Genomic DNA, 20,002 nt, shown 5'->3' on the forward strand with positions numbered 1-20,002 from the left:
TTCATCATATAAAAAGTATTCAACAATACTACCTGAACATATCATGAACATATCATTAAGGGTAAACAACTTGAAGCGTATAATAACCAAAACTCACATAACTAAAGAGATGAAACATACTAACCCAAAAGCCTAAAATCAAATAAACCTAAATTAGTAAACTCTAATTTACATAAATCAAAAGTACAAAGTTAAATCAAAACCCCGTGTAATTAGAGATTTGTTACCCATACTAAAGAATTAACCAGAGCTTTATTTTTTATGAAAGAAGAAGAAAGAAATTAGAATATAAGAGAAGAGAGAGATAAAAGTAGGAGAAAAACGACGTGAATTAGAGAAAGGGAGAGAGATAAGAAAAGATAAGAAGCTGTGGCGGAGGGGGTAGATGGGAGGAAGGGTTAACGATACAACCTAAACCTAATTATTTAAAATGCAGTCCAGAACTCAAGGCCCAACCCAATACGGCTATACATCATGCGTTTAAATAATGTATGGGCTAGAAGCCTATATCTATACAAAGTCCACCTGGAACCATGTTTAAGGCCCAACCCAACTACAATTACAATATATATTTAATACATATATTTTAAAAATAATATTAAAATATTACCGATTTAATTCTGATTTAACCTTCCGAAAAATCCCCATTCTGGTAAATCGTAAATCGGTAGGTCAACCGATTTAGTACGATTTCTATAAACATGATAAAAATTAATAATGTATTTATTAATTTTGTAAAAATGTATTAATTAATTTTATAACAGCTTGTTTGTTTTTTTGTAAAGATATTTAGTTTAATATATTATATTTCACAATTTTTTCGTAATACTTTATTATTTAAAAAAGTAATTGTTCATTTAAAATATATTATAAAAGAAGTATAATATATAATTAGTTTGATTGTTATACAATTTCACAAAATACGTCTGTAAAATTTAAAAAACAATTGAATATCAGTAAAATCAATTGCTTTTAACATCTGTATGGTTGAATCATCAAAATTTATTTTTTTAAAAAAAATCGAACATTTATTCGGGACAATAGTACAGTTTAGGGGTTATTCTAGTTTTCCTAATTTGATATAAAATCTAATTTTTTTTAAAAAAATTATACATCTCTAAAATTAGTAGGTAACATCATTTGTATGGTTGGATCGTCGAATAAGAATTTTAAAAATATAGAATCACCACTCGGGATAAGACTAGGTAACAAGAACCCGTGTTGACAATAATTTGACTATTATAAAAACACACGATGTAAAATCTAATTTTTTTTTTAAAAAATATAAAAATCTCTAAACTTTGTAGGTAACATCATCCGTATGGTTAGATCGTTGAACAAGAATTTTAAAAAAAATAGAATCACCACTCGGGACAAGACTTGGTTATAGGAACCCGTGTTGACCGTAATTTGACTATTATAAAAACACACGATATAAAATCTAAATTTTTTTTAAAAAAATATACATCTCTAAAATTAGTAGATAACATCATCCGTATGGTTGGATCATTGAACAAGAATTTAAAAAAAAATAGAATCACCACTCGGGACAAGAATTGGTTATAGGAACCCATGTTGATCGTAATTTGACTATTATAAAAACACACGATATAAAATCTAAATTTTTTTTAAAAAAATTATACATCTCTAAAATTAGTATGTAACATCGTCCGTAGGATTGGATCGTTGAACAAGAATTTTAAAAAAATAGAATCACCACTCGGGACAAGACTTGGTTATAGGAACTCGTGATGACCGTAATTTGACAATTATAAAGATACACGATGTAAAATCTAATTTTTTTAAAAAACTTTAGACATCTCTAAAATTAGTAGGTATCATCATCCCTACGGTTGGATCGTTGAACAAAAATTTTAAGAAAATAGAATCATCACTCGAGACAAGACTTGGTTATAGGAACCTGTGTTCACCGTAATTTGACTATTATTAAAACACACACTATAAAATCTAATTTTTTTAAAAAACATTTAGACATCTCTAAATTTAGTAGGTATCATCATCCGTACGGTTGACATCTCTAATACTTATTTTGTCACAATTTCAGACTTTTGGAATCCAGACACTTGGACGTCTGGCATGTCTGACGACACTCCATGCCCGAGTAACAAAGCTTGCTAGTTGAGCATCAGTTTTTAAATGTAACAATTGTAGGCGAATTTGGTGATGCACCAAACTGTCCAGAAATCACCAATGCTTTTAGTTCCTAGCTATTTCAGTTATTTAATTAAGTTTCACTGTTTTGAGTCTGACATACTAAACACAACATGACAAAGACTATTTTTAACCAGGTTCCCGATCGACTATTTCATTCTTGTATTCCCTTAGTTGTATAAAAACAAATTTCAAATATACCTAATCATGTTTCAATGTATGATGTTTTATATATCTGCCTACAAGACACATAATGCATCAATTCTGAACAGATTCTATGCAGTAGATATATACTACTAAATTCTTTATATTGTTGTGGTAATTTCAAGTACTTTAAGTTTTTTAACAGAGAAGGCATCCGTTTAAAATACGCGGGAACTCATAAAGTCCCTAAAAAGTATATTTTCTAAAAGAATATTTAGAATAAGGAATATCTGAAAACTAAATCCAATTTAAAATTAAATCTCAGCGTAAAATAAATAAAGATAACAGGCAACATGTGTATTAGTTCTTGCAGAAATAGTTGATTTTTCAGGAAGCCAAATCACTTCATTAAGAAGCTGAAGAAGAGATCCGTCTACTTTTGGCCTAGAAATTTATAAACTTACACCACCGTCCTCCAGATAATGGTTTAAATTTACCTTTTATTAGGAAACAAAGTAAGTTTGATTAGAGAATCACAAAAGTAAGATATACAATTACCTCAGTCGTAGCAGAGTCGAGAGTAATGATCTTGGCACTACTCATCAATTTTGATAACATGATTACTAAAAGACGATAAGCTACTATCTTCTCTTCCAGTGTCGCCTTATTAAACTGGTTTCTATCCCATACTTTTATAGATACATTGAGAATAACACATCAATATTTAATTTGACCGGAAAGATACAAAGTTTGCAGAGCTTTGGTGCCATGACCATAATTCTACGATGATAACTAGAAGGTGCAAGTAATCTGGTACCAATCTTTAGGCGCGCTAATTGAGGATAAGATATAGTGAAATTGTGTATGATGAACCTTCTTGTTGAATATAACATGACATCCCGCACATTAACAAGTGCACAGAAGACATCATCGATATTCCGAGGTAAACGTACATCATATCCAGTTCTAAATTTAATAAATCTGGAAAATCCCAAACTTCTTGCGGCAACTTGCACCTTTTCTTGTATCCGATCATGACATGCATTTTGTTTACAATGGTCATGTAGTTAGGAATCTGGATTGGAATTAAACCAGGAGTACGGGCTAAAATGCTGAGTACCTGAATCAACTAGTTCTCTATCTTTAAATTATGTCAAAATTAAAACAGAAATACGGGCTAAGATTTACGAATGACATGTATATTAGAGACACAAATTGGGCCATTCTCGTGTTTATATCGGGCATATGAAATGAATAAACTTACAATTCCTATCTAAACAACAAGAATCAAGGATAAATATGAGGTGCTTATTTACGACGCGTATAAACATAGTATACTTCTCCAAGAGTCTTTTCCAGGAAATATACTACAAACTTTGGCAACATACCACATAATTGTATTCTCTTTTCTTGATGATCAAATTGTACATAACTTATAAGTCTTAAGTCGTTATATGTTAATCCGCTCGACTGAAGTATATTATTATTAAATTAAAACTATTGTAAACAGGTTGAATATTTAAGATATCCTGACTCAGTCCAACATGAACATGTGCAGGAACTGGGATTTTAATGTATTATATATAATTCATGATTATATCAGATTTTCATTTTACGCAGATTCTAGATAAAATGTCGTATAGTTGATGAAGAGTGTTTAGAATTTAAACACAATTCTTCACAATCTCATGAATTATGGTGGGATTTCAAAAACCATAAAATACATTGAAAAATGCCGTAAAATCTATCAATTTTTTAAGCCAAAAAAATCCGTCAACATGTGAATACCATCAGATTTTAATGGATTTTAAATAATCCCAATTGAATACCTTCAGATTTTTAAGAATAATTTAAAATCCCGATTGAATACCACCAGATTTTATAGTATAATTTAAAATATTAGTTGAATACCATAAAATTCTGATATATTTTTTAAAATCCCAATTGAATACACCTGGATTTCATGAATAAAAAAAAATCCTATAAAACCCCTTAAAGTTCAATTTTAAAGAAAACTATATATTTAATGTTCAATTTCGAATAGGTTCGGACCGGGTGGGTCGGGTCCGTTTTTGCGATCCCGGACCCAAGCGAACTTTTATATTTTTTTTACTAAAACTAAAAGCCTCAAGTAATATTTTTTTTGCATTTTTAGTACATATTGTGCAATTTTAATTGCGAAGGTTCACCGAAGAGAAACAAAGTAAATTCTGCAAAATGGGGTCTCGAGGAAAAAAGAAACGAAGAATATCACCGGCAGAAATCGGAGAAGAAGACAGAATCAGCCGATTGCCTGATGAACTGATTCATAAAATCTACTCATTTCTGGATGCAAAAGAAGCTGTTCAATCCAGTGCTCTCTCGAAACGATGGGAGCATGTATGGACTAATCTCCCTTTTCTCAATTTCGGTCGGTATGAAAACTCTTCACCTAAAAATGTTTCAAAGTTTATCCGCCATGTTTTGTCTCATCGAAACCATCAATCCAATGTTTTGGAATTGAAGTTTTGTGTTCGCAATAAAGGCTTCTCTAAGGGTTTAGTTGATAAGTTTATTAAGTATGCATTCCATCACAATCTGCAATCCTTGAGTCTTGAATTATTAGATGATCATGAGCCTTTTAAGTTGTCCACTTTCAGCTCTCAGTCTTTAGAAAAACTCACATTGCGAGTAAATCTTGAAGAATGTACACTCGAATCCGATTACTGGGATTTGCCTGTTTTAGCAACTCTACATCTGTGGCATCCACGTTATTCTGAAAAACACAGATTTTTGGATTCGTGGCTTAAAGATTCTTGGTTTACGTGCTTGCCTGAACTAAAAACTCTCTGTCTCTATGATTGGGATTATCCATCTTTTTCTTTCCGTTTGCCTTTTCCAGCTATTAGAACCCTCCATCTGTTCAAGTGTAATATTCCCATGAAAACAGTTTGGAACTTCCCCGCTCTAACAACTATACAACTGGATGATGTATATCTTCCCGAGAATATGAATATGAGTGACATCTTCTCTGCCCTTGTCAATCTACAAAATCTCACATTATATCTAACATCAAATCAGAAATATTATTCCATATCTTGTCCTCCTCAATTGTTGAACCTCACTATCAGAACCATATTCAGATACTATGATTTTGGTTGGAAAAACATTGCGGTTTCAGCACCAAAACTCTGCAACTTCACTTCTTTTGGTATCTTTGCAGCCATAATAGGAGTTCCTGAGTTGGAAAATGTAAATTTAAGGTTGAATGGCTGGTTTCAGGGCGTGGAATCAGCAAAATTAGCAGATAGGAAGCAATATCATCAGCGGCTAGCATATATGCTTTCAGGACTTTGTAATGCTAAGAACCTCACTTTTGACTCGGAGATTATTGAGGTAACGTGATTTATCTTTTCTCTTGAAAATATTAGCAATACCTTTACATCCTTCTCTGACTGAAGATAGTACTGCTATTAAATTGTGTAACTTGAGGCCTTGGTTAAGTTAGTTTCTGACGATGGATATTATATGTTTAAAAATGGAACTTACTGGTAATTTGTCATTAGATCTCCAGAATCTTTCTTCTTCTTGTTTTGCTTTTTATATATTTCTCAATCATCATTATAATTATGAAATTGGAATATTAATAAAACATAAATTTAAAATAATTGTAAAATATCTTATTGAAATTTATACATAAATTAGTGTATTTATGTAGAAGTTAATAATAAATTTATTATTTTTAAGGGTGAATTAGGAAAATATTTTTGCCTACTTAACAGACCGGTTGAAGAATCAGATCTTTATGAATATAGGTTGGGAATGAAATCTCAAAACCACGGATATAGGTGTGATTATTATTAACTGAGTTCAATAATTAGCAGGATCCCATTCCTTACCGGTTTAAAACACAATTCAAAGGACATGTCAAATGGGAAGCCCATTCCTGCTTACCAGGCCCGTTAACCTCCCGCCGAACAAGGGTGAATACCTCTTATTTTCAGCTGAACGTGCACAAAATATCAGTTTCCGTAAGACGTGACCAAAATAACCAGTTGTGTGCATCCGGAGAATGCGAAAGTTCCTGTGCCTTTCAACAACGCGTATAGGCTTGATTGTTTAATTATTTTTTTTATTTTTTTTAAAGAACTCGCATCTAGTAAATGCGTAGTCGGTAAATATGCAGGCATACCATGCGCATATGCTGCTGAATACGCATCATCATAATGCGTAGGTTGATTTCTGTTATTTCTTAATTTGGTATACTAAATGAATATCATCTGGCTGTAAATGCTCTACTCTACCCGCATTGTCTAATTCAAGTTCTCCTAAAGTAAGGCACACAAGTGATACCCAAAATTTATAGCAGCTTTAGAGAACAACCAACTTATTATATTAAAGGACAAAGTGATACAGATGAAGGGAGTGAGAAATCAGGAGGCAAGTATTAATTGAACTTAATATTGGGAGATGCAAAGGATAATACATAGCAGATTGTGGATAAGGATTTTATTAAGTTATGTGACGGAGAGAAGGGAGGCTAGGAAATAGATAAGGGGACGGTGCAAACATGCAATGCACCTAAGCTAGATATAGATATTAGGTGCTGTATATTAGGTCAGTATACACATATACTATATGCGACTACAAAGCGAGAAAAGGGCACTAATCCCGACAATTGTCAATTTGGGCAATTTCTACCTTATTTGGTGAAATTTAAGTCATTTTCTTTCCGAACAACCCCCGATAAATATTAGTTGGAATTAGATCCGAGTACAATTGGTGAAATGGTGTCTCGAGCAAAGAAAAAGGGGAAAATATTAGCACAGGAAATTGGAGATGAAGACCTTTTGAGCAGATTATCAGATGAACTAATTCACAAGGTCCTATCATTCGTAGATGCAAAAGTAGCGGTTCAAACCGGCGCTCTTTCGAGACGATGGAGATTTATTTGGACCACTCTGCCCTTTCTCAATTTCTGTTGGTATGGAAACTCTACATATAAAAATGTTTCTGAATTTATCCGCCATGTTTTGTCTAATCGAGACTATGAATCCTATCTTTCCGAAGTGAAATTTTGTGTTCACAATAATGTGTTAATTAAGGATTTAGTTGATAAGTTTATTGAGTATGCAATCTCACACAATGTGCAATCTTTAACTCTTGATTTGTTAGATGATCATAAGCCTTATAAGTTGTCCACCTTTAGCTCTCAGTCGTTAGAGAAACTCACATTGCGAGTCAATCTTGAAGAATGTGCACTCGAATCGGATTGCTGTGATTTGCCTGCCTTAACAACTCTCCACCTGTGGAGTCCTGGTTACTCTATAAAAGATAATTTTTTCGGGTTCATGGATTAAGGATTTATGGTTTACATGCTTGCCTGCCCTGAGAACTCTGTGTCTTCGTGATTGGATTTTATCAGATTCATTTTTTTCTTTCAGTTTGCCAGCTATAAAAACCCTCCATCTGTCTAAGTGTGTATCTCCCATGACAAGGGTTTGGAACTTCCCAGCTGTAACAAGTATGCAGCTAGATTATGTATATATTCCCGATAACTTGGGTGACATATTCTCTGCACTTGTCAATCTACAAAATCTCGCATTATTTCTATCACCAGATCAACAATATCATATCATATCTTGTCCTCCTCAAGTGTTGAACCTGACTATTAGAACCAGCTTCTGCCACTGTGCTTTTATTTGTCAAAGCATTATGGTTTCAGCACCAAAGCTCTGCAACTTCACTTCTTTTGGTATCTTTGCAGCCGCAATTGGAGTTCCTGAGTTGGAAAACGTAAATATAAGGTTAAATGGTTGGTTTCAGGGCCTGAAATTAGCAGATAGGGAACAATATCATCAGCGGCTAACATATATGCTTTCAGGTCTTGGTAATGCCAAAAACCTCACTTTTGACTCGGAGATTATTGAGGTAACTTGATTTATCTTGTCGATTGAAATATAAGCAATACCTTTAAGTCATCTGACTGAAAATAGTACTGCTATTAAATTGTGTAACTTGCGGCCTTGGTTAAATTAGGTTCAACTTGCAGGTAATCTTTCATGGATCTCTATTTTTTTTCTTTTGTGCTGTTTTATATTCAATCTTCTCTTTTTTTTTTTGTGGTTGTAGGCACTCAATGACATTTCCAACCTTCTTGTAAGTTTGCCTTCTCCATTTTGTAAGTTACAGTATGTGAAGTTACCGAGGGGATTCAAAGAATCAAGTATATCCAGTGCTCTGAGAAGCTATTTACTTGGTGGCTCTCCTAAAGCTACCATCGTCAAAGAATTGCCTCAGGTATTTAATGAATCCATATTAATCTTGATAATACAATGTATTTTCTGTCTAATCTCTTGTAAAAGATAAATATATCATATTTTCATTATGAAATACGTACATCTTTTTCAACTTATGTTATTGTGACAAAAAACCAATGTCATCTCTTCTATATGCTAGGTTAGACGGAGGTAGTTCAACGTTTTTTATATTTTAAAGGCTTAATGACCTTTTAAGCCTTATGGTTTGCACCAATATCATCTCTTCTTGTAAATCAACTGTTGAAGCCATGTCAATGTGCTGGATTGTATTCTGCAATTTTAATGCTAGACTCCAGTGGAGTCAAATTTAATTTATCAGTATCTAGAATGCATTACAGTTCAAATTCCTTGAATTAATCTTGTTTAGTGTGAACCGATTGATACACACCTGGAAGAATCAGATCGAGGTGACCAACAATTTTAGTTCACAACCTACTTTACCTTTTTTTATTAATTTACACCAAAATCTTTTCTCATAAACAATTGGGTCGGTGGGAGTACTATTCAGTCAGATGCTTTCACTATGTTATGCACACCACCTCTATACTGTGTACTGTGACTACTGTCCTGATCATTTGTCTGATAATTTAGTTAGTACCGAATATATCAAATTGATAATCTTTTCTCATGTCAGTTAATTACCGTGAGATATATCATCGTTTTTTGTTTTTTTTTCAGCACACAATTCCTCTAAGTGTAGCAGTTTCCATCAGAGATCAACATGTTGCACTACAAGAGCCCTTGGCTGCTCCAATAAACGAGCTGGTTGATACTCAATATGTTTATCAATCTCTGAGTGTTGACACTGTAAACAGGTATGTGCAAGAAGAGCACAGTGTGGAAGATACTATGGTAGATGCTGACAGAGTCGGACATGATATTGATTCTTTAGTGGAAAGGACAGACAAAGATCAAGTGAGCTCTTTGAGGGGGGGAAGAGATTCTGGGTTATGGCGGAGCCACGAGGTTAATTCCGAGTTTGTATGCCTGCTCGATCGCATTATGCAAAACTACCCGGAAACCTTTGAGCACTTTACCACAAAAAACAAGAAGTTATGTTCAATGAATCTGAATGTTTTATGCACCTCACTGAATGACTTTATCAAAGTATCTATCACTGATGTCGATTGCGAGATGATTGCTGGGTACAGGGATGTATTTTCCTACTTGCAGAATCAGGGACTCAACGTGAGCTGGGTGGTGAACCGCCTGAACTATATAGAACATCTCCGGTTTTCAAAGCCTCTGGTTAATGAGCTTCACTCAATTGATTGTCATATTGAGGATGCTAAAACTAAACTGCAAGAGCTGCAGGATCAAGTCAATAATGTCAAAATTAAACTACAAGATCTGGAAACTCGTGTTGATGATGCCAAATCTAAACTGCAAGATTTGCAGACTCTTCGCACGGAGAAGTTGACGGAAATCGAGAAAGCTTTTGGAACTTTGGGTACTAACATTGCTGTTGGTTTCATCGGAGATGATATACTGCCTAATTCTTAACTTCATGGTTTAGTTTTAAGTTTTAAAAGTTGTTTGGATGCCTTGGAATATTGTCAATTGTCGATCCCTGAACTCCGTAGTACTTCCAAAGCATTATGCTTATTATCATACTGTTTTCGTGTTTCCTTATAAACCATTCATCATTGAACTGCTTATTTGCTTGTTTTGTGTCGTGTATGATGCTTATTTGCTTATTTGCATGTGATCTACTCTCTCCGCCGATGCTTATTTGCTTATTTGCATGTGATCTACTCTCTCCGCCCCTCAATTTTTTTACATGGGGATAGGGATTCGACACGCACTTTAATGCTCTTATTAAATATAGTTATTTAAAAAAAAATCTTCTAAATAAAAGTATGATGTTCAAATTTTTATAAAAATAAATTAAAAATAAATTACACATATATATTTTATAATTGCCTTAAAATACGTGTCAAGTATGTAAAAAAACTGTAAAGAAATGAGTGGCAGGAAAATAATATCATTTATGTCATCTCATTTCATAGAGATTATCGAAATCCTCAGAGCTTTCCATTAGGCTGTATTTGGATGCAGGTTGAGCCGGGTAGGTTGGGCAGTTTATTAAAACAATGGTTGAATTTTGTGTGAGTTCATCAAGAATCGAAAGGGGTTAATTTGTAATAGAAAAAATTGAACTTTTCTAACACCCCAAAGTTTATTAAAACAAGGGTTTAATTTTGTGAGGGTTCATTAAGGATTGAAAGGGGTTAATTTGTAATACAAAAATTGAACTTTTCCAACACCTCAATTTGGGGTGTTGACAACTTAGTTTTTTTTATTCATCTTCTCTCTTTCATTCTCTGTCTGTATTAATTTTTTTTCATTTTTTTAAATTTTTTAAAAAAATATTTTTAAATTTATTTAATTTTTTAGATAAATTTAAAAACATTCACTAATTTTTTCATATATAATTTTTTTTGAATCAATATATAATTTATAAATTATAAAAACTAAACTTACTCCAACTCCAAACCAAATATTTCAAAGGGTTCAACCCTTATTAACTCCCAGCTACATTTTAAGGATTCAATCTAACCTAACCCCAACCTACGTCAACCCAACCCAATCCCTCCCTTTTCAACCCCCAATGCAAACAAGGACTTAGAAGCAAGATACTCTGCGCAACTACAGTTACAAATGGAATGAGACAACAATGAAAAGCTTTTCGCTTTTTGTTTGCACAGTTTTTTTTCTTAAAATTTCATTTTTATTAAAATATTAATAACAATCACTTTACATGAACAGAAAAATAATATATTTTATTTCAAATCAGGTTCTAACAAAAGTAAGTAAGAATACTAGTAAAACAAACCAAAATCATTTTAATTTCTCCTTCATAATTACTTGTCCAATTTAACTTTTACCCATATTTTAAGATATATTGACTGTATAGTTTCGCTAATTATATTTAAAATTTTGTTTTGTGAAAAAAAATAAAATTTTCCTTAAAATTTTAAAAAATAATTAACAAAACTAGTACAGCTCATACATCAAATCAAATCCCGATATCCAATCCAGGTCCATTAGCCGAAGCCTAAATTCAATTAGACCCCGACCCGAACCCGTTTTAAAAAATCCAACTCAACGCCGGCGACAAAACACACCGGAACAAGAATTCGATATACAAAGGTATGAGATTCTTTATTACTCTACTTTTTTCTTATCATTTATAAGTATTTATATCTATTCTGTTACTTAATTGTTGAATTAGAACTGATATTGGCTCAATTATTTGATTTAATTGATTTTTGTGACGTTGTAATTGTTGAATTGAAGTAGGTCGTGGTTGTTGTTTTTTGGGATATATGGAGATGGATAAAGCTGAGCAGCCGATTTTTCTCGACCGTGCGTCTCGAAAAACTAGAGGGAAAAGGTATGAATGGAAGTTGTTGAATGTTTTTGTTTGGAATGCTGCTTGTGTACTTTTATGTAAATTGTAATTGTTATAGTTTGCGGAGTATTGAATTGTGGTGTTTTGGAAGATACCGAGATATGTCATAGGATAAACATGTGAATTCGGGTATTACATTTTTGTGCATTTAGTTAATGAATCAAAAGAATGACATTTTGGAAGATGTGACATTTGTCGTAGGGGTAAATTTTGATTTCATATGTTAGGTGTTGTAGATGTGACATTTGTCATAGGGGTGCGTGATTGGTGCCACAGTATAGAAGAGGTGTGGTTTTGTTTTAAACAAAATGAAGTTTTAAGAATATACTGAACTCTACTTTTCCCAGTAGGTTATTTTCTCAAAATCATTTGCCCGTCGTTTAGTTTTGTTCTTCAAAAGCATACCTACTGGCTACTCACTCGGAAAACACAGACACGCCCGTTTACTGGTCATTGCCTTGCGTCCATCCCCTCCATTCTAGATGCTATTGTGCATGGAAAGTCATCTTCTGAATCCCAGGCTTTAACATCTTTCCTTGGGATTCTCTACTTGAAGCTGGTTCACAAGTTTAGAACCCATCATTTGAACCATTTATTTATTATTTAGACAAATTACCGATATCGGGAACCCAAAAATTAAGTAATTTGACTTGGGATTTAAAACAAGTCTGATGCCAACATCCAGCCGAGAGACGGCAGTCTTTAGATTACAGGATATTAAATTATTGACGAATGTGAACATGTTCAGTTTCTTGTATTCTCATATGGGTTAGGCTGCTGTGTAATTGGCATTGGTTGACTAGCAGAGTTCATTTGGGGGGGGGATAAAGCAAGAGGAGGGGCTGGGACCATAAGATCAATATTATACAAAGTTCAGATCATCTTTATATGTGTGTGTGTAGAGTAGCATTGTAGGGACTAGGGAGAATTCCTTATCTAGAGTGTGGGAGAGAACCATTAAATAAATACACATAACACATAAAATCATCTGATTCTTTATTATTTATAATTACAAATTTCAGTTAGTAAATCAAACTTTGGTCTAAATTGATTCTACAATAGAATCAAATTTATACAAATGATTTTACTGTAGAATCAAATTCTGTGTTCAAGTTTAAAGTGTTAAATTTTTATATTATTTAGTGTTAGTATTCTACATTAGAATTAAACTTTATGTCTTGTGAAATATAAATTTAGAATTATTTACTGAGATTTAGTAGAATTAATGGTTCTCTCCTGGACTCTTTGTAAGAGAGTAATGGCACTGGTATGCATATGATTAGTACGAAGTAAACAGATATTTCTTATACTTCATTCGTGGCTAACTAATATATTTACTATACTCTACTACTAATACTATAGTTTCATTACTGTCACTTAACTCTATAGTTCCTCACAGTCACACTTGCTAACATATATGTGCTCGTGAATGCGTAGAATTTTAACTCTTAGTCTTTAAGTTTTCCATTTATTGTAACGTCAAAGTGTTCATGGATGAGAGTATAGCATTTTTGTTTTCCTGAGCATTTATCATCATGGGTCAAGTAGGATTCTCAATTATTAGTATTTGTAGCCAGTGTTATTAAACGCGTTATGCGCACTGAACCGCAAAGGCCTCCTGGAGCATAAGCGCAAAGCGCAATGCGATAAGCGCGCTCTTTAGCGCAAGAGTTGAAAAAAATGAATAAACAATAAATTTAACATGTTATAAGCAAATTATATTGTCATAAAACATGTTAATGATTACAAGATTTAAACTCCGGGCACAAATACAAAGTCATGGTAACAAAATAAAGATAGAGAATCAACTACAAGCCCTATAGATTGGTTCTGGTCTTCTCAACAGTTGACAACTTAACATAACTAAAAATCATCTCCAGGCTCTTTTTGAAGATTTTCAAAATTTCCATACTGTTAATTGCATGCATTGTATCATTCATGTGTTTATATATCTGTTTGTATGTCTCAATCATATCATTCGTGTAATGTGTATCGGTTGGCTGAGTTGGTTTTTAGGGCTTTGTTATGACTTGTTTACTTAAAAATTACCCAACAGTCCAGCCAACGGCACAGACAGTCAAAAAAACAAAAATGCACGCTTTTCTGTGCTTCTTGCACATCGCTTAAGCGCTCAGAAGCGCGCGCTTCAGTGAAGTTGCATCGCATAACCAAAATGAAGCGCTTTATGCTTGCATCGCATCTCGCATATACGCGCTTTTAATAACACTGTTTGTAGCAGTGTTGCATGGTTCGTGAGTCGGCCTATGGATCCGTGAACTGGTCCGTTCGTACCTGAACACAGGTCGACTTCGATCCAGATCGCCATGGTTCACGCACCAGTTCGTTATCTTCGACGAACCCCTCCTGGTCTATTCTCGATATCGGAATGAGATAGACTATCTGTGGACTATCTCACTAAGGTGTCTATTTTTATAATTTAAATTGATTATTATACTTTATTATATTATATTCTTAAAAGAAAAATATTGTCTTTCCTTGTAACTAGTATAAAAAATAAACCATATTAAATAAATAAAAAAGGATCCTTATATCGACCCACGAACCCGATTCACGACTCATCGTACCTGATTCAAACAAACTAAAGTTTCATGTACCCGCACTCGTACCACGTGCCGGATTGACCCGCGATCCGTGGGACACTGGTTTGTAGCTATTGATGACTATCTACTATCCGGCACAAAGCCAATAACCTGGTTAAATGTAATATTTGTGTAACTATGTGCAAGGTGCACACTGTTGGCATTCCTTAAGAATTCTACTCAAGCTATATAAGTTGTTTTTTCCATGTAAACGCTCACCATTAACATGAAATAGTCACTAAGTTAAAGAAATATATGTCACAAGCAGCCTCTTGTATCATTGACCATCACCAGTCTGAAAAAGGACATCGGCAACTCTCAAGTCATTAAAACTTGACACTCAACTATCAGTTAATTATACTTAAGTATAAGTATAGGAAATTAGAAGTTAAAAGATTTGAGCAAAGGAATGGAAAAAAACAATCAATGAGTGCTTGAATGCTTTTCTAAGGTTGATGGATCGTCAAGCAAGGGCATATCTCTGTGGAATATAATTGAACAGTCTAGTTATAATTGTACTAGAGAAATAGTAATTGTTTGCCATGAATGTTTCCATTTAACAGATTAACTAAGTTGGTTGATGATGAGATAGAAGAAGATGAACAGTTCTGGAATCAGGATGCTCTCAAAGAGGTATGTGATTGAAGCTGCTTTACGAGTCTTTGATGTATTTTGTATTTAATATGGCATGGAGCTTCTTAGGTTTTGTAAAATTATGGTCTAATACTTATCGGAAGGACAAAGAGAGATGCAGTTAAGAAAAATGTAACTGAAACAGGAGGGACAGAGATATAGAATTATACAAAAGTGAAAGGGACACAGAGATGTTAAGGTCTAAAAAGTCTAAAAAGAATGTATCACTTTACTTTCTATACTTCAAACACCCATTCTTTAAATTATGATCCCGGTCTTTTGAATTTATATTGTTTTTTCTTTGTCAGTTGACATTTTGAGTACATGTTTGGATTGGATTACCATTTAGTATATGTCAATTTCTTGTGTTCTGTCTAAGTTTGTTAGGGGTTTTTTTAATTATTTGTTTTCTACAACTTAAGCTTTTGCAAGTTCCTGTAATGATAAAGACTGTACGACCAGCAAAATTCTGAAATCAGGGTGCTATCTGTTTCTTCAGTTGAGATTATTTAAAGAGCTAGATACTTTATAAACTGAGACTGTTCTTTTTTAAAAATTTATTCTCCTCAGGAAGCAGAAGACACAAACTATCAAGAAGAAGGAGAAGCTGCAGATGTCTTTGACAGTGACTTTAATGAAGATGTAAGTTCCTCGCAATTATGGTTCTGTTTTGTTTTACTTTTTTAATTATCTGTAATACATTTCACTGGTGCCTCTTCATCAAATATAACTGGATCTTTAAATTAGGACTCAATTCTTCTCTATGGCCTTCTCAACAGGAATCTGAGCAAGATGAAGCAGCAGAAAATGAACCAGATGATAGGTCAACTTCCCCGCTCTGTATTTGTTTTGAGTTCATAGTATCTATAGATGTCATTCTGATAGTTTTTTAACAGGGTGCGGACAAGAAAGCGATTGGTATATCCCGGACATCCACCGTCCAAGAAGAAACAGAAAAAGAAAGTTATTTCTGCTCTACAAAGAGATCCCAGCAATGAACAAACGCATGGCCGATCTACTGATTTTAAACCTGAAGAAATAAATGACGACTTAGAAGTCGAGAGAAGTGTTAGAAAATCTACAAGAACTTCAGTCATTGTCAGGCAAGCTGAAAGGGATGCAATTCGCGCAGCAGTACAAGCAACTATGAAGGTCTATTTGAGTCATCTTATATGTTTTAGTCTACAGTATTGTAATTTCCATTTTCTAATCTGACAATCATTTGGTGCATTGTTATCTGAACCTAATATCGGATTTCTTTGTCAAATCTCTTGAGCGCCTCAGTGGTGTGACCCCAAATGAGCATGTGTTTTTTAACAGGCTAAAGCATTGGGTAGCACCCTTTTTCTCCGATAACATGGATTGTCTTAGTTTTTCTTGAGCATATAAGATATTTTTGGCATGTGATATTCTGAGGATTCTATTCTCGTGGAATATCTTCTGGCAAAGTTTGGCTCGAGTCTCAACTCTACTTCCATATTTATGTATGTGTGGTGGTAGTCATTTAGTTACTTCTTTCGTAAATGGGTGAATGCACTTCTGTCGCTTGCAAATTGAATGCTACAGTGTGCTGATAGCTGTCGCTTAAAATTGAGTTTCAGTGAAGATCTATTTATTCAAATTTTTTGTATTCTTCATCGACTTTAAATATGTATTGATCTTTGATTTACGTCTTCTGATCTGTATGACTGTATATGTGTCTATATACTGTTGTTAATTATATCAGATGTCACCGCATAGGTTAAATTGACACGTTATCTTTTGGTCAGCCAATAAAGAGGAAAAAGGAAGGCGAGGAAAAGAGGATGACCCAAGAAGAGATGCTTCTGGAAGCTGCTCAGACAGGTATAAGCTGTAGTAAGATATATAATAAAATAGGAATAGGATAGGATCCTTTATTAGATGATACCATTGTGTCGTCGGCTGGTTGCTTGAATAATTTATAATGGGGAATACCTGAATGCTCGGAATCAAATTTTGTATTGCAGAAATCATGAACTTGAGGAATTTGGAACGCGTATTAGCAAGGGAAGAAGAAGTAAAAAAAAGAGCAGTTGTGCATAAAGCAGTTTACAGTGGTCCTCAGATACGATATCTTTCCAAAGAGGGCAAGATTCTTTCATGACTTGTCAATTTTTAGTGCTGTATTGACTTCATAATCTTGTTGTCTGCCTTTGTTTGGCCTTTAGTTAATGTTTATATTCAGTGGACGTGGTTATGGCAAGGACTTACTGAATCCATTGTTTGGGCTCATAATAAACTAAAAGTTGCTCCTGCTACTCAGCCGAGAGCCTTTTGTTTCTGATGAATAATTAGTATGCCATATATGTGACTAATTATAATCATAGACACTCTGTTTTTGGATTTTGAGAATATTAAGCTATTAATTACGCTAGTCACAGTTTTGTTTTTCCTTGCTGATCTGAAGTTTGTGAAATACATTACAGGTTGCTCATATCTAGAATTCAGAAATGGAGCGTCCTTTCGATCAGAAGTTCCTGCAACATCCGTCCCTTGTGAGCCTTGGGTTTTAGCTTAATACATGAATTACTATCAATAGCTGCCTATTTTCTGCAATAATTACTGACTTTGAGTTCATTATATTTCGGTTTTCAGATTCACAGAAGGCTGTCTGTGTAGTTACTGGACTAACTGCAAAGTAAGTGCTGTTTTTTATATGGCAAAGTGAACTAATCATTCTCATCAGTTTTAATCCCTTGTATATATAACTGGACTTTACTTTTCTTGATTTTAGTTTAATAAATTGTCTGAAGTTAGTACTATATAAGTTACTATTGGTGTTTTTTTGGTCGGCTGACACAATTCATCCCTCCTTTCTCCTTTTAACATTCCTTAATTAGTTCTTTGTTTGCTAAATTTCATTACATCTTTTACCTAGCTCAGTTAATCCGTCATTTTACCAAGCCTTGTCGACTGTCTATTTTCTTGTTGATAGTCGATAAATCTTTAAGGATAGGAGGGGAGGTTTTGGGGGGGGGGTTCAGGATCCAACTCTTGACCTCTTCTTGCTCTAGAGCACCTTTGCCACTGATTCTCCTTGACTGACTTTGTTTTGGATAATGATCTTGTGCAGGTACCGTGATCCAAAAACAGGGTTACCTTATGCAACAAAAGAAGCCTTTAAGATAATTCGTGAAAGGTAGATTCTTGTAGTCCCATCTTAATCCTAAGAAGAGGCATATGTTTCACTTTAGTGTCTAATATCCAGGTTATTTCACTTAATCTCCTGTTTTACTTGTTTCATCATTTGTACATGTGTGTGACAAGGGATGGGGTGGGGGAGAGATGTAAGTAAAAACACCTGCTTACTAATCAATCCATAAACCTGTACCAGTTTGTACTTTTTTTTCCAAATTAGCTTGTACATTTCTGCTTTCAAATAATTTTCTGGACTTAGTACTACATTTTACTTGGTATGTCACCCTTAGTTATCAAATATTTTGTCGCTATCAATCACATGAATCCAGTAATGAATTAGTGATGTATGATTTTACATGTGAAAACAAGCTTCATATCAGTTTACTTGCATCTTGAGTTGCTTATAGCCAAAGATGTACATCTGAATGGCGTGACAAAATGATGAATATGATACATCACTTGAAATTGATATCTGCTGTTGAGATTGTACCGAGTTTCTAAATTTTGAAGATGTGACTGTAAGGAAGAGCTACCTAAGTCCGTCTATATATTGCAATCTGGAACGATTTATATTTGACATTACATTCATGGTGCCTTTGTTGTCTTAACAACTCTTTGTTATTTTGCAGGGCTTCACGTGACAGTAACAACCTTGGGCAGAGAAATGGCGAAGGGGACCTTTGTGACTTACTGTCTAACCAAGGATTCTCAAGACAACGAAAGAGATCAGTGATTCCAAATAGCAAGGACACATCAAGCTTTCGGTTGGTGGCTCGTTTCCGTAGATTTTCTACTCCAGATAGCCAAGATTCAGAGTAGCAGTTTAATTGATAGAACTTATTGAAAAATAGAAAATTTGCTGTCCAACCTTATGGAAGTAAAAAAGTTTGAGATAGTAAAATGCCGTTTGACTTTTAATTATGAAATGAATTCCATGAGTAAATTTGTAGGAAACAATTGTTGTCAGTTAACCATTTAGTAAATAAACCGGAGTAGATTATAAATAGGCAATGGAAATGGTGTTGTGTAGAGAAAAAAAACTCTGATCTAAACTAAACTCGAAAGAGGACAAGTACAAAGTGTTGCTGGAGCTCCATGTTTAATCATTTTAATTTTTGAATTACGGTCGTTCTAAATCCTAATCAAGCTTAGGAATTACAGTCGAACCTCGATAAATCTGGATAAATTAATAACTGGAATAATTTTATCGAATAAATATTTTTTCGGTCCCAGTATTATAGCCAAGAAATAATATCTTCTTGACCTTGATAAATGAATAAAATATTTCAATTGCAAAAATATTAATTTATCAAAGTTTAACTATGTTCTAAGTCCTTAAACTCCTCATAATAAATCGAGTAATTATTTACTTGAAACAATCCTAATTTTACCATTTGATGGTTTTCAGCATAATTGTAAAAATTGGTCAACTCTGAGACGATTACTTAAAAATCAGAGGTCGATCATTAATAGACAGGCAGCCCGGATTAAGTTAATTTTGATATTCAAAATGAGTGCTGTGTAAATTCATCAATACACAGATTTTGAAAACAAAGCAAATAAAATCGATTTTATAATGT

The 20,002-nt window shown here is 33.8% G+C and overlaps 2 protein-coding genes across 4 annotated transcripts; both read left to right on the plus strand.

Moving 5' to 3' along the window:
• The first annotated feature begins 4,504 nt into the window (after positions 1–4,504).
• Positions 4,505–10,273, plus strand: LOC141669744 (uncharacterized). 2 transcript variants are annotated; one of them, XM_074476121.1, is made up of 4 exons: positions 5,560–5,691; positions 6,180–8,226; positions 8,428–8,595; positions 9,294–10,273. In XM_074476121.1, exons 2-4 carry the CDS (start codon positions 7,786–7,788, stop codon positions 10,116–10,118), a joined length of 1,434 nt encoding a protein of 477 aa, XP_074332222.1. In that variant the 5' UTR covers positions 5,560–5,691; positions 6,180–7,785; the 3' UTR covers positions 10,119–10,273. The 2 variants fall into 2 exon arrangements, with proteins under 2 accessions (XP_074332221.1, XP_074332222.1); XM_074476120.1 differs by lacking the exon at positions 6,180–8,226 and having other exon boundaries at positions 4,505–5,691.
• Positions 10,274–11,627: 1,354 nt separating this feature from the next.
• LOC141669770 (SWR1 complex subunit 2) lies at positions 11,628–19,379 on the plus strand. Of its 2 annotated transcripts, none has more exons than XM_074476123.1 (12): positions 11,628–11,768; positions 11,916–12,012; positions 15,194–15,263; positions 15,834–15,905; positions 16,043–16,086; positions 16,160–16,415; positions 17,033–17,108; positions 17,252–17,371; positions 17,711–17,779; positions 17,880–17,922; positions 18,358–18,423; positions 19,052–19,379. In XM_074476123.1, exons 2-12 carry the CDS (start codon positions 11,945–11,947, stop codon positions 19,239–19,241), a joined length of 1,074 nt encoding a protein of 357 aa, XP_074332224.1. In that variant the 5' UTR covers positions 11,628–11,768; positions 11,916–11,944; the 3' UTR covers positions 19,242–19,379. The 2 variants fall into 2 exon arrangements, with proteins under 2 accessions (XP_074332224.1, XP_074332223.1); XM_074476122.1 differs by having other exon boundaries at positions 11,919–12,012.
• The last annotated feature ends 623 nt before the right edge of the window (positions 19,380–20,002 follow it).

This window comes from Apium graveolens, chromosome 1 (genome assembly GCF_009905375.1).
Source record: "Apium graveolens cultivar Ventura chromosome 1, ASM990537v1, whole genome shotgun sequence".
NCBI lineage: Eukaryota > Viridiplantae > Streptophyta > Magnoliopsida > Apiales > Apiaceae > Apium > Apium graveolens.